The following is a 14,246-nucleotide window of genomic DNA, read 5'->3' on the forward strand; positions in this document are numbered from 1 at the left end:
TCATTGTGGATGCTATGGATGAAATTTCGCTGCACACGCTTGTTGATTACCTGGCAAGTGGTCCACCTCGTAAAAAATAGCGAAAAGTAACAACAAAATAATGATCGTTTGATAACAACTTTTTTATTCGGGTGTCCAAAATTATGAGACAAATCATCAGAGTTGGTCTGTCGATTTCATGTGAATGTGCAAAATTTGGTTTTGTTGCATTTATTAGATTTTGTGTTAGTGAGCAATTTATAGGTCTCAAATGAAATCAAACGGACTTTACACAGAGTGTGAATGTGTGAGTGAATGTCTATGTCTGATTTTATGAAAAAAAGAAACCTCAGAAATTCCTTCCGGATTCTTTAATGCAATGTGGCAACTGTTACCCTGGACTGTTACCCTGCAACTGTTACCCTCCATATATGTAAGAGGCAGTTTTGTAACACAAAGATTATTTTTTTCAATTAAAAAAAAATTGATTATTTTATTTTTCGATATGACAAATACCCCAGTCGGTACCAGTTATGGTTTGCGGGGTAAAGCTGCAGTTGTGTGACAGGTTTGAAAAGGCCTCTTCCGTATTCCGAAAACAACACATACATCACTTGCTGATCGGTATTCATCAAATTTTGATCCAACAAATAGTGCACCGCGGTCTTATACTCCTTCTCGAGCTGCAGCAAAATGTCCCGAGTGCCGATATACATCCCTCCACCAATCCACACTTTATTATTGTGTACAATGTTGATGAAGTCAAGGTTCATTTCCGGTTCCGCTATCTCTGTGACGGCAACGAGGCTCGAGTTAAAATCAGGCGGCGCTATGAGCACAAATGGGTCCTTCAGATTGTAGACGTCACGGAAATACCCGATGTCCAACCAGCAGTAGAATTTTGTCTTAAAGAAATCATGTTTTAAGGTGTCGGCAAGGAGCTCGAATTTGGCATGCTGAGCCGAGGAATACGCAGGTTTCACTGTGTTTGGATAATGACGGGGATAATTCTCCTGCTTGTATATTTTCTGTATTCTACTGATAATGTCAAAGCTCCATAAATTATTCCTATTGACGAGAAATAATTTCGTCAGTCTGGTTGTGGTTTTTCGAACATTTTTCATGTGGTTATAAAACCTTCTTGAATCCGTGTAAATCACCATGGGGTTAAACATTTGACCGTAGAAGCTAGCCCACTGTTCGTAAAGCTGGCGCCGCAAGAGTCGTCTCCCCTTGACGAAGTCTCCGATGTCGAAGTAGGCAGTGACGACGGTCATGTTGCCTGTAATGTTGCCGGCTTGGTAGACTCTGTGACCGGCGTCGGAGTATATGACGAGAGACAGGTTCCTGGTGATCTGAACCGTCCCACCATGGATATCCTCGGGGTACTGATCCTGTAAACAAACAAGAGACATTGTTTAATGGTTGTATGTCAGTGTTGTTTAACGCCGCAATCAGCAATAGGGCCCGTGAGCAATGGGGGTACGGTGGGCGAGCTGGCTAAGGCGCCAGGCTAATGATCCACCAAGGTTGAGGTGCCGGAATCGAGCCCACCTGTGACCGGGTGTAAAAACCTTGGAGTCAACTTTGTGTGCAGACTCTTTCAGTGTTGTCACAACCCCTAGTGTACAGTACACAACCCTGTGCACTTAAAAGAACCAACGAATCCGTTGGTATATGACCAGATGGTGGCCACATGAATACGTGCAAACGCCTAGTTGCGGGTACAGCAACGTGCAGTAAACTTAGACAAAGTACTGTGACTATGTGTCCCAGACCACCCAGCTGTGAATGGGTACCTCGTTAGGATGAGAAAGCCACAATAACGCGGTGCGCCTAGTGGCAGCAAGAGTCGTATACTCCCCAGGGAGTTGAGATTGATAATAGGATGTGCCGTTGAGATTGACCTCCAATGATGGAGGGAAAAATACCAGCGCCTTGAGCATGCACTAGCTGCGTGGATATGAGTGCTATATAAATATCCTAAAATAATAATAATGATAAAGTAGGTGACGGCACTTCGCGAGACCTTAGTACTGCCGGTGACAAACAACGTATAATACATTTTCGAATGGTCTCATGGTTGTCAGTCGACAGTAGGGAACCGATAATCCTTGCACGAATAACAAATTTCCGATCTACCCATCCCCAAATTAGCCAACTATTACGACTGTCAACAGCTATGACAGCCACGCAAGGTTGTACACTTGGTCCGGTCTAGTAAAGTCATATTTTGCGGTCGCGCAATTTGGAATCAGGGCCTCCTTTAACAAAACACTAAGGTGATCGTAAGTCACTAAGATAACCTCAGTGCAATGTTAAAGAATAGGAGTTACGGTTAACTTTTGTAGAGGTTGCTCGTGAAAGGAGCCCCAGAACTGCTGGTTCTTGAATATATACTAGGCACATAAAGAAACTGTGCATACAAAAATTTAAAATCTAAAGTTATCAAACCTGTGTAGACACATAAGAATTTAAACTCAGAGATTAGTGACATGTATCCAATATGCATGCACGTGCCACGTTCCGTGACGTCAGTGGGTTCGTCCTTGAGACGTGCAATACGTTGTTGCACGTGCATTCCGGGAAAGAGAATCAGAGCAAATGAATGCCACACAATACTGTCACTTTGGAAAGCTCAACCCCTGCCCTTGCGATCGTGCAAAAAATTAAACGGCTATTGAAACGCATAGCATGCCAAGGCTCACGTCTGCACAACGTCATGAGGCCATTGGGATGGTCCGTGGGGGAATGTCTCAACGACAAGTGGCTGCACATTTCCACTGCCACCGGAACACCATTTCTGCACTGGTGAGACGCTACCAGAACACAAATGACGTCATCGATCGGCCACGTTCTGGACGTCCACGTGTAAGAACGCCAAGACAGGACATATGGATAAGGGGAATCATGTCCGCAGACCCTTGTTTTGGTGGAGAAATGTTGTTTTTACAGATGAGTCCAGGTTTAACATTTCCCATAGTGATGGACGTCAACGTGCCTATAGACGCGTGGGAGAACGTTATGCACAGGCCTGTCAGGAATCGCTTTGGTGGTGGTTCCGTGATGATTTGGGTTGGAATAACAGCACGCCAAAGAACTCCTTTGGTGATTGTTCAGGGCAACTTAACTGATGTGGGCTACAGGGATCAGATTCTTCGACCTGTGGCAATTCCTTTTCTGCAACGTCATGGCCCTGGGTTAACATTCCAACAGGACAATGCCCGCCCTTATACGGCAAGGGTTGCTATGGATTTCTTGCAACACCACAACGTTGACTTACTGCCTTGGCCTGCAAATTCACCGGATCTCTCCCCGATAGAGCATGTTTGGGACGAGGTGGATCGACGTCTACGCCGTCTTCCTAATCCGCCAGATAACGTCCTTGACCTTGCAACAGAACTTGAGAGAATCTGGCGTGACATCCCACAAGCCTTCCTTGCACGTTTGATAGGCTCTATGCGTCGTCGATGCACTGCTGTTCTCAATGCCGATGGTGGACATACCCGTTTCTGAGCTTGTGACATGGTCGTTTGACCCCTGTCCCGCTTGTGGACTCGTGACGTCATTGTGATTGACTTTTCAATTGAAATTCTCCCGACTTGTTATGGTCTCATGATCCCTCCATTAAAGTTTATATGTACCTTTGACATTGTTATCGTACTTATCAACTGGGATAATATTTTGACAATGCACAGTTTCTTTATGTGGCTAGTATATATATGCTTGTCACCGGAAATCTAATACCAGAAGTAAACTGGGACCCGTCTCGCATATCGCAAGTTGGCACACGCAAAGGGCGCCTGGAACCAGCTTAGTACCGGAAGTAGCGAGACTTACCGGCCCTTAATTCCAGCTGTATGACGGTGGCCAGTAATTACGCAGTGGGAGTAAGTGATGCACCCTGACAACCACACCCGTCAAGATCCGGGTTAGATTTGATCTTCACCAACCCATGCTTGTCGTAAAAGGTGACAAACGGGATCGGGTGGTCAGCCTCGCTGACTTGGCTGACACATGTCATCGAATCCCATTTGCGTAGATCGATGCTCGTGCTGTTGATCACTGGATTGTCTGGTCCAGACTCGATTATTTGCAGACTGACGCCATACAGCTGGAATATTGCAGAGTTCAACGCTAAACAAAACAAACAAACAAACAAACCCTGGCCAACGATTCATTCCATTTACTCTTATGTCCCGTGTGGTATTCTTTCACTTCCCCCTTTCAAGTCGGTTACTACGGAAGCGTATTTATGCCATCATCTCAATCTACGAAGACGATACGTTCTCAGAAACGAATAAAATATCATGTATAATGACGATCTTCTAGGAGATGAAAGTATCATCGAAGTAGATGAAGGTATTATCTAGGAACATGAAAGTATCTTCCACGAAGAGGGGCGGTTGGGTCGCCTAGTGGTTAAAGCGTTCGCTCGTCACGCCGAAGACCCGGGTTCGATTCCCCACATGGGTACATTGTATGAAACACATTTCTGGTGTTCCCCGCCGTGATAATCCTGGAATATTGCTAAAAGCGGCGTAAAACCGAACTCACTCACTCAGTCACCCTACCAGGAAGATGAAAGTATTTTCTGCGTAGATGAAAGCATAATCTGCAGATATGACAAAAAACATTTTAGACTGTGGCTAAAATCCGACTCCACAGATAACTGCTGCTTTCCAGCTTACCCTTTCAAGTGGATACCTACTGTACCGGAATAGAGTAACACGCTCAGTTTCGCGTGATTTATCGTGATTTCGCGTGATTTCTCGTGATTTCGCGTGATTCACGGACTAACCTGTCGTGCCTGTCAAAGATTATACTAGCAGTGAGTGCATCTTCAACGAAGTCAATATCGACGTACGTATCCGATGTCATCAGCATAAACAGATAAATGCGCTCAGATTTCTTCTTAAAAGCGACCTTGACCTTGATCGAGTAACGCGCAGCTTCAACTCATAACAGTCACGTGACTGTAGACCTTTACCTGGATGATAAGCAAGTGATCGTAATGTTTATTGGTCATAATTTGAAAAGCACACTTTGCAACGTTTGCCATTAAGAATAATAAAACACTTTATCGCTGTTATGGCTTGTCTGAACTTTAGAAGCATGTGCACATACGTAGCTATCTTCGTTAAATATTCATCTTTATATTTCATCGTTCTGTTTCAAGTGGCGAAAAATCTAGAACTTACTGATCATTAGTTTAACTCCTTTAGGTGTTCGGATTCGCCAACTCTGATTTCGATTTTTCAGGAAGGGCACTCAAACACGTACTCGGTATTCACCCCGCACCATGACAGATTGTTCTGAGCTACGGATTCCATGGAGATCCATCTTGTGTTGTTTCAATTCAGTTCAATTCTTTAATCCGTTAGAGTAGACCATTGGCCCAAAACTACATACGTTTACGTAAAGTGTTTAGTTCAATATTCGATCAAATGTTCAGATTCAAGTTAGTGTTCTACGGTGTGACATTGCATGATAAATATACATTGCTGGATTCTTAATTGGGCTACACTCTTTGGTTGACATAAGGATATTAAACTTAGATTTAGAGTGAGTGAGTGAGTTTAGTTTTACGCCGCACTCAGCAATATTCCAGCTATATGGCGGCGATCTGTGAATAATCGAGTCTGGAAAAGACAATCCAGTGATCAACAGCATGAGCATCTATAGATTTAGAAGGACATAAGTAATACTTTGAAGTATATAATATCACGTAACTGGCTATAAGAGGGAAAGATGAGAGAAAGTGATATTCGTCTTCCACATATCCTTCGTGTCATACACAACCCAGTATTTTATTTATTTCAACATTGATATACCTTCCAGTTTCAATACTGCATATTATGTGTAATAAAACAAACAACGAGAGAGAGAGAGAGAGAGGGGGGGGGGGGACAGAGAGACAGAGAGAGAAAGAGAAGTAGCAGGATAAAGTTTTGTTAAATTTTAAAGTAAACTTGTTCGCTCGTCACGCTGAAGACCCGGGTTCGATTCCCCACATGGATACAATGTGTGAAGCCCATTTCTGGTGTCCCCCGCCGTGGTATTGCTGGAATATTGCTAAAAGCGGCGTAAAACCAAACTCACTCACAAAGCTAAAACATCCTTCCATAATAAAGGGAATACGTATGAGCAATAACTCACGTCTTACTATTTTCACTTTGTCATTAGTTAAGTTGAGTTGACGTTTTACGTCACATCGATATTGTTTCAGCTATACAGCGATGAGACCAAGTATGCGTGTACACATTTTAATTTTAAAGGATTTAAAATTTCTTTTATTTCTTAAAAATACACATTTCTTCATTACAGTATGATTTGCAAATTAAAAAGTCACAACACCAAATTATAAAACAGACTACTTATCACACATATACACAGTTACAATTTATGATAGAGGCCAATTTCTCTTAAGTGGTTCACAATGAGATGCCCCATCACGCGGGGAACCCGATATTTCAGATTTAATGCTCCATAAAATGAGTCCCTTGCATTTCAAAAGTCCACAGTCAAGCAGAATATACTTGATGGTGAACACTTCATCGCAAGAGACACATTTAGGAGGTCCATCTCCATTGGTTTTGAGCATAACCAATTGTTGGTTTCAGTTCGTGAAGTTTATTTCTTCCTTCCTGAGTAGGGCACATTATACAGTGTTTGGCATTGGGTATACATGCGATACAAGGCCTAGATTTTCGAAGCTCTCTTAGCGCTAAGATAGTCGTAAGTGGAATATATTAACATTAACTTACGACTATCTTAGCGCTAAGAGAGCTTCGAAAATCTAGGCCGCCCAAGACAATAAGCGATCATAGCACTACGACAGTCGTAAGTCTACGTTAAAGTATGGGAGTTACGATCATCTTAGCACTACGACAGTCGTAAGTCTACGTTAAAGTATGGGAGTTACGATCATCTTAGCACTACGACAGTCGTAAGTCTATGTTAAAGTATGGGAGTTACGATCATCTTAGCACTACGACAGTCGTAAGTCTATGTTAAAGTATGGGAGTTACGATCATCTTAGCGCTACGACCGTTTCATGGAACGGGGGCCTGGGTTCTCAGGGCATGCAGCTTTTCAGGGTTAATGGCACACACAGCAACCAACTAACCAGCCAACCCTCTCACCAACAAACCAGGCAGTGCTGAAGGGATCAGTACATGTACACAATCGATACTAGATATAGAAAACTGTAAATGTCAAAAAAATTATACTTATCGGGTAGATATGTGAATATTTCATGAATAGGCTGCATCAAGGAGGACCGAATCAATATGTTGGTTGTTTGCTTCACAGCAGCAGGACTGTGTGTGCCAGTTTGTAGGTCACTTCAAGTATACTGACGTGCACAAGAAAGTATACACTTGGAACGTTGGCATCATTTTCCAAAAGAAAACGTCACTATCTTATGAAGTGTTTTGACTTGGCAACACATACTTAATCTTTGTGTAGTCACAATCAATGCACTTTATAAAATATTTATATCCTTTCCCTTTTTCCATTTTTTTAAATAATCCTCAAACACCAGGTGTGTAGTTTCTGTTGTACGTCAGTACTCTCTCATCACCATGTCAAACATTTCATTTTTTATCGAAATTTGTAATATTAAAGTCGTTGCAAATTACGAAAACCTGTATTGAATATTTTTAAAAAGCGCGTGCGTGTGTATGTGTGGGCGTGTGTGGGCGTGTGTGTGGGCGTGTGTGTGTGTGTGGGTGTGTGTGTGTGTGTGTGTGTGTGTGTGTGTGTGTGTGTGTGTGTGTGAACGATCAAACAAAACTGAATGAATACGGTTTTGTGGATTTTCTCCGTTTAATCAAACGAAGTCACCAATGATGGACCGAAATAGGCATTTGATGTGACCCAACTACCCAAATCCATGACACGCATATTCGATGTGAAAATTAGGGCTGGGACGGGTAACCTGGATACCCGGGAAGGGTGGGAAATGAGTTGGACACGGGTACCCGTCTCAATACCCGGACCCGTTAGATCATGTGACTAATAGATTAAACGATGTAATATATTATTCTTTCATAATTACAAGGTTGTATTGTCTTTGAAGATTTAGACATAATTTACAGTCACCTGTTTTGTATGAATATAATACATGGTTAAGATATAGATCTAATGAATAATTGAGAAACTCGAAATTGCCAATTCTTACAAATTTGATTTCAGGAATTAACACAATTAGGTAAATAGGGGGTGGGGTACCCGGGTAGAAAATTTGGACCCGTCTCAGCCATAGTGAAAATCACTTAAACTAAATTCATGGGAAAATCATGTGCACCAACAAAAAATTGTGAAACGCCTGGCTGTGATTATAGTGCATACTTTAATTGTTTGCGGACGTTTCTTTGTCTAACATATTTATCAATATTTACCTTGAAGAAGAAAAGAGGTGTGTTCATTTGAATAACGAACAACACGCACATATTCAGACATCCCATAATTCCTAGAGGCCATAGCAACCACAACTTCCGTTTCCGGGACATCAGGGCAGATAGATGGAAGCCTCTAGAACACTGACATTGGCACTGCAGTAAACAAGAGGACTATATATTAATGAGTGACTGTCGCATTAGAGTAATAGTAGTATATCTTCAAGCACTTCGTATGGATATACAAAAAATATATTTAAAATAATGCATACATTGAAGAGAAGAACATTGAACTAATGCACGCATGTTGTCACTTGGCTGACAAAGGACACATTTCCCGGAAACTATACAGATAAAAAATTCACACAGTAGTTAATGGGTACCCGGTGGGATAAGTCATATGACTTAACCTTCTGGCGCCTTACAGGCAGCTTGAGTTAAGCGTGGTAATAAAATCATAGCGCTTTGAGGATACACAAGTGCATGGATACACCCGCTTTATAAATGTCCATTATTATTATTAAATCATATTAAACTGTATGTTTGATTTCTCTCTGAAAAAACAAACATTTCGGAATCGATTGTGAACTTTGGTTCTTATGTCCTTTTTAGAATTTGGTTCTGTAAGGTATTTGGGGTTTTAATTATCATATTGAAATAACTGTAGTGTACTTTTCTACATGGTGCCACTGAAACGTGGCTTGATTGCAAAACTGAAATACCTTCAAACAAACACATACAATGCACTGCACCTCAGGTACAAACATATTCCATTGTAGATGAACAACTAATTTACTCGGCTTCAAATTGCTACTGCCATGTATTCATAATGCGTACTATAGGAACGACATTTAAGACCTTTTAGCAGGATTCATACATATTCATTGGTGTCGGTAGTTGGTTTGGTCCATGAATATGCATGAATTTCACGAAAACGTTCTGTGTTGATGACATAGTGCCACGTGATATGTACCGGTTTTCATAGCTGATACAGTGGTACATAATAACCCTTACAAATAATTTTTGTTTTAGTATATACGCCCTGAAGCAAAGTATATTTGTATATGCATAACATATCATGCATTAATAGTGAAGTATTCCATATTTGTATACTTCATAATTATGGTATCATGCATTAATAGTGAAGCATTCTTTCAAAAGTATATTTGTATACTTCATAATTATGGTATCATGCATTAATAGTGAAGCATTCTTTCAAAAGTATATTTGTATACTTCATAATTATGGTATCATGCATTAATAGTGAAGTATTCTTTCAAAAGCATAATTATGGTATCATGCATTAATAGTGAAGCATTCTTTCAAAAGTATATTTGTATACTTCATAATTATGGTATCATGCATTAATAGTGAAGCATTCTTTCAAAAGTATATTTGTATACTTCATAATTATGGTATCATGCATTAATAGTGAAGCATTCATAATTATGGTATTCAAAAGTATATTTTGTATATTTGTATACTTCATAATTATGGTATCATGCATTAATAGTGAAGCATTCTTTCAAAAGTATATTTTATACTTCATAATTATGGTATCATGCATTAATTATGGTATTCTTTCATGCATAATTATGGTATCATGCAATAGTGAAGCATAATTATGGTATTCATTTTAGTGAAGCATTCTTTCAAAAGTATATTTGTATACTTCATATATCATGCATTACTAGTTTTCTAGAAGTATAATTTCCATAATTATGGTATCATGCATTAAAAGTGAAGTATTCTTTCAAAAGTATATATGTTGCTAAGGTCTAATTATGCAATTTATGCAAAAAGTATATATTCAGGTTTAGTTAAATACAGTATAGAGTGGGTTACATTGACAGATACACGCAAAAGTATATAAAGCTAGTTAAATGTACGATACAATGTACAAGAAATTAGGGGTGGGTATTGCAGAGAATTTTCATATTGCGATATATTGCGATGCGAAAGCATATATTGCGATATGTATTGCAATATATTGCAAGAAGTTGTTTTTTTAACAATAAACAACTATAATCGAGTTAACGCTTTATTTATACAGCAAAAACACAACAAAATCACTACGCTTGATTAAGCTTTAATAAAAACTTTTAATCATGACAAAATAAGAACATAATAATATTTGGCCCAAATGAAATAAGGAAAAGAATGATTTAACATTTTAACTACTTTCTCCACTCTCAAAAAAGCCCTGAGATTTTAGACAGCAACTTGACCTGGTCAGGACATGTCAGGCATCATTGGTCATTAATGAATAAATATTTAAAACAATCTGAATCAAAACATTGCAAAACACTTGAACAAAAATTAAGAACACAACTTCAAACCGAACTTAACAATCCAGTTAAATGTAAAATCTTTGAAGTGGAATGCATAAGAAAAGCAAGATTTATGTATGTCAACTTCATTCACAATATAGAAGTTGACATCCATAAATCTTGCTTTTCTCAGTTAAATGTAATTTTAACAACGCTCATTCCCACCACCATTACCACAGTTGCCACGATCGTCAAGGTTTCTGAGGGTTACGAAGTTTCCGAATGCATGTCAAAATACCGGTTTTCGATCAGCGTATCGCAATACGTATCGTTTTCACGTCTGAACCGGTTAATACCAGTAAACCGGTTATATTGTGCAGCCCTACAAGAAATACCAGGATTTAAGTGCTGTATCGTCTGCATAAGTCAAGAGGGAGTGTGTGTGATATTTTACGCCCCCGCGACCCGTGAAGATCCGGGTTAGAATTTCTCTTCAGCAACCCGCGCTTGTCGTAAGAGGCAAGTAACGGGATCGGGTGGTCAGACTCGTTGACTTACATGTCAGTATATCCCAAATGCGTAGATCGATGTTCACTGGATTGTCTGGTCCGGACTCGATAACTTACAGACCCCGCCATCAGGCCTACCAAAGAAAACTTTCCCGCTGCGCAGAAAAACGCAGAAATGTCCACATTAATCGTGGAAATAGCAACATAAACACATTACCTCGCTACTGAAACAGTAAAAACGGCAGCGAAAGACTATGAAACTGCAACATTTTTATATCAGCGAACTTTGACCTCTACTGCGCATTACAATCCGCGCTTCTTTCAAATTCCCGAACAATAACCTCGCGTAGAAAAAGTATTGAACATGTCGAAATAATTGCTGTCAACCATTTAATGTGAATGGAAAGTAAACTAAACAAGTGTGCACACAAATATCATGATTACAAATGCCAAATAACACAACAGAAATACTTTAAAAAGGGAACTTTTGTCCACGCTGGTAAATGTCAACATGCGGTCAAGACTTCCTCTTCCATGTGCGCATGCGCAAAATCGAAGGAGCAGGTTCTTCGTTATTTCATCCAGTTTTAGCGATTTAAAGTTGCCGTTTTTACTGTTTCAGTAGCGAGGTATTATGTTTATGTTGCTATTTCCACGATTAATGTGGACTGTTCAGCGTTTTTCTGCGCAGTGGGAAAGTTCTCTTTGGTAGGCCAGGCCATATAGCCATAATATTGCTGTGTGCGGTGTTAAATAACAAACCAACCAACCAACCAACCAACCCGCGACCAATGATTGTAAGGACTACATACATGTGTCCTCAATATGGAGAATATCTACGAGACCATTACGTATTAGTGAATAGCGACGGGAATAAATCAATCGGAACTATTGATCATAATGGGATGCCGTCATGGCTTCAGAGGAAACATGGTTTGGTTCAATTGTGGTGGTGGAATTGGGTTTAACGTCGTGCTTGAGAATATTTCGCTCATATGACGACATGCATGCGTGTGTATGTGTATGGGCGGCTGCTTGTACTAGCCCAGACTGAAGCTGTTTGTTTTATAGTGCTAGCCCACTGAGATACCATGCCGCAGTGAAGCATGAATACCCGACTCAGACACATTATACTGACTCCGAGCCGACCAGTCCTTTGTTGTACCCATTAATGCCGAGCGACAGGCAGGGACCAACAAGTACCATATTTTAACGTCTTTTGGTATGACGCGGTCGGGGATCGAACCCGCGACCTTCTGCTCTCCGGGCGGACGCTCTAACCACTACACCACGGAGGCGGTCTTGGTTCAATGGGCCGACCATGACAGGGGCACACGAATCCTTCATTCCAGATCTAAACATGAGAAAACGTAAACGTTTGAGCTCGGGATTGAATGTTCTATAAACAACGGAACCCTTGGCGTGACGACCAGCCTTAAATGAACCTATTTATTCGTTTACATAAACATAAACAGATTGTCCTGTTTCTTAGCATTGGCAGCTCAGTTCTAGTAAGATCAACACCGTTGGTCCGTACAAACTGAGACGGTTGTGCATATTCATAGACGATGTATTTTAAAAAAAACCAGTTGATTTCGTTGTCTAATTGCTAAAACGTTCAAATACCCGTGTTTGAATTCCAACATGATAAAATTATGTCATGCCCATTTTTGTTGACACTCGTCGTGATATTTCGGAAATACAGCTAATCGACGTAGACAAATGCATCCATGAAGATCCGGGCTAGAATTGATCTTCAGCAACCCGTGCAAATGACGACTACGGGACCACGTGGTCAGTCTCGCTGTTTTTGTCGATGGTGTCGTATACAATTGCGAAGATTGATGCCAGTCACTGGATTGTTCGGTCTCTATTTAATTTTACAGACCGCCAGATAGCTGGAATATTGAGAGGAGCGTTAAAAAAGGACAATCAAACAAACACAGACAAAGGTGCCATACCTCAGAACAGGGTTATGTAGATATCCTGGCAACGCGCTTGGAACAACGGCCTGCGGGTGTAGAGAGCTCCCTCCAGTCTGGAGAGTCGATGAGTTGTTGGCGCCCAGAATGATCTTCATCAATATTTACATGTTGACCTTTCATGTCGTTCAAGAGCCTTGCTAAGATACATGGTATCTGTTGGGGCTGTTACATTCACAAGACACCAGTGTAGCACAGACCTACTGTCAATAGCGTCATTTCACCTTGAAGCTGAACGCCTAAACCGGTGTGGCTTAGTCGTCGAAGCGTTTGTGGATCGATACTGCCTACGGGTGTTCTTGAGCTAAATTGGCGCTGTTTATAAATACATGTATATTGAACGGCAATCATAGGCAAATATGGAATAGCTAAACATCGGCCTTAAACCAGATGAGTATGAATACTGGATTAAAAAGCTACCGTGGATTGGAGTTAGAGCATCTCGAACTGTCACGCGTTCAAGAAACATCTCAAAACAGTTCTCTTCTGTTCCTTTGAGCAATTATTGTTATATATTATCATTTTTGTGATTATTCACCACTGAAAGAATGCACGCTGGAGATTACCAATCTTCTGTTGCCAGGCGTCTGAATGTTAGTCTGAGCACGATATCACGGCTTGCAGCTCGTTGCAACCAAACAGGTACAACAAATGACCATCCCCGTACAGGCAGACCTCGAGTCACCACTGCAGCCCAAGATCGGTACATCCGGGAACTACATTTGCGTGTTCGTACTGCCACGGGTGAGAGCACAGCAGCCAGAGTGCCTGAACTTCGGAGGATATCCGGTCAAACTGTACGGAACAGGTTGAGAGAGATCCTGAGACTGAGAACCTGGAGACCCAACGTCGTCACCATGTCGTCCAACGTCTCCGTTATCTAAAATGATCCACTTGGTTGTATAGACATTTCCTTCTTCTATACCGAAGTAAAAATTCATGTACTGAAGTCTATTTGTGGACAAGTTATACATGTTTGAAAATACACAATTTTCGCAACAGATTTCTGGCCTATGCGTTTCTTTTTTGGGATAGTATATGTTAAGAATTTCAACAGAAGGTCCTCTTCAGTGTCAGTCTTGAGACAGATAATTCTTCTCAAAT

General features: G+C 40.7%; 1 protein-coding gene across 1 annotated transcript; it reads right to left on the reverse strand.

Annotated features, from left to right (window-relative positions):
- Positions 1-234: 234 nt before the first annotated feature.
- On the reverse strand, positions 235-13,370 carry LOC124268763. The gene is made up of 3 exons (XM_046703788.1): positions 13,122-13,370; positions 8,385-8,537; positions 235-1,373 (listed from the first exon to the last, which is right to left on the reverse strand). The coding sequence occupies exons 2-3, from the start codon at positions 8,493-8,495 to the stop codon at positions 468-470; spliced, it is 1,017 nt and encodes a 338-aa protein (XP_046559744.1). The 5' UTR covers positions 8,496-8,537; positions 13,122-13,370; the 3' UTR covers positions 235-467.
- Positions 13,371-14,246: the final 876 nt, after the last annotated feature.

Source organism: Haliotis rubra, unplaced genomic scaffold (genome assembly GCF_003918875.1).
Source record: "Haliotis rubra isolate DU_JTF1 unplaced genomic scaffold, ASM391887v1 Scf14, whole genome shotgun sequence".
Classification (NCBI taxonomy): Eukaryota; Metazoa; Mollusca; class Gastropoda; order Lepetellida; family Haliotidae; genus Haliotis; species Haliotis rubra.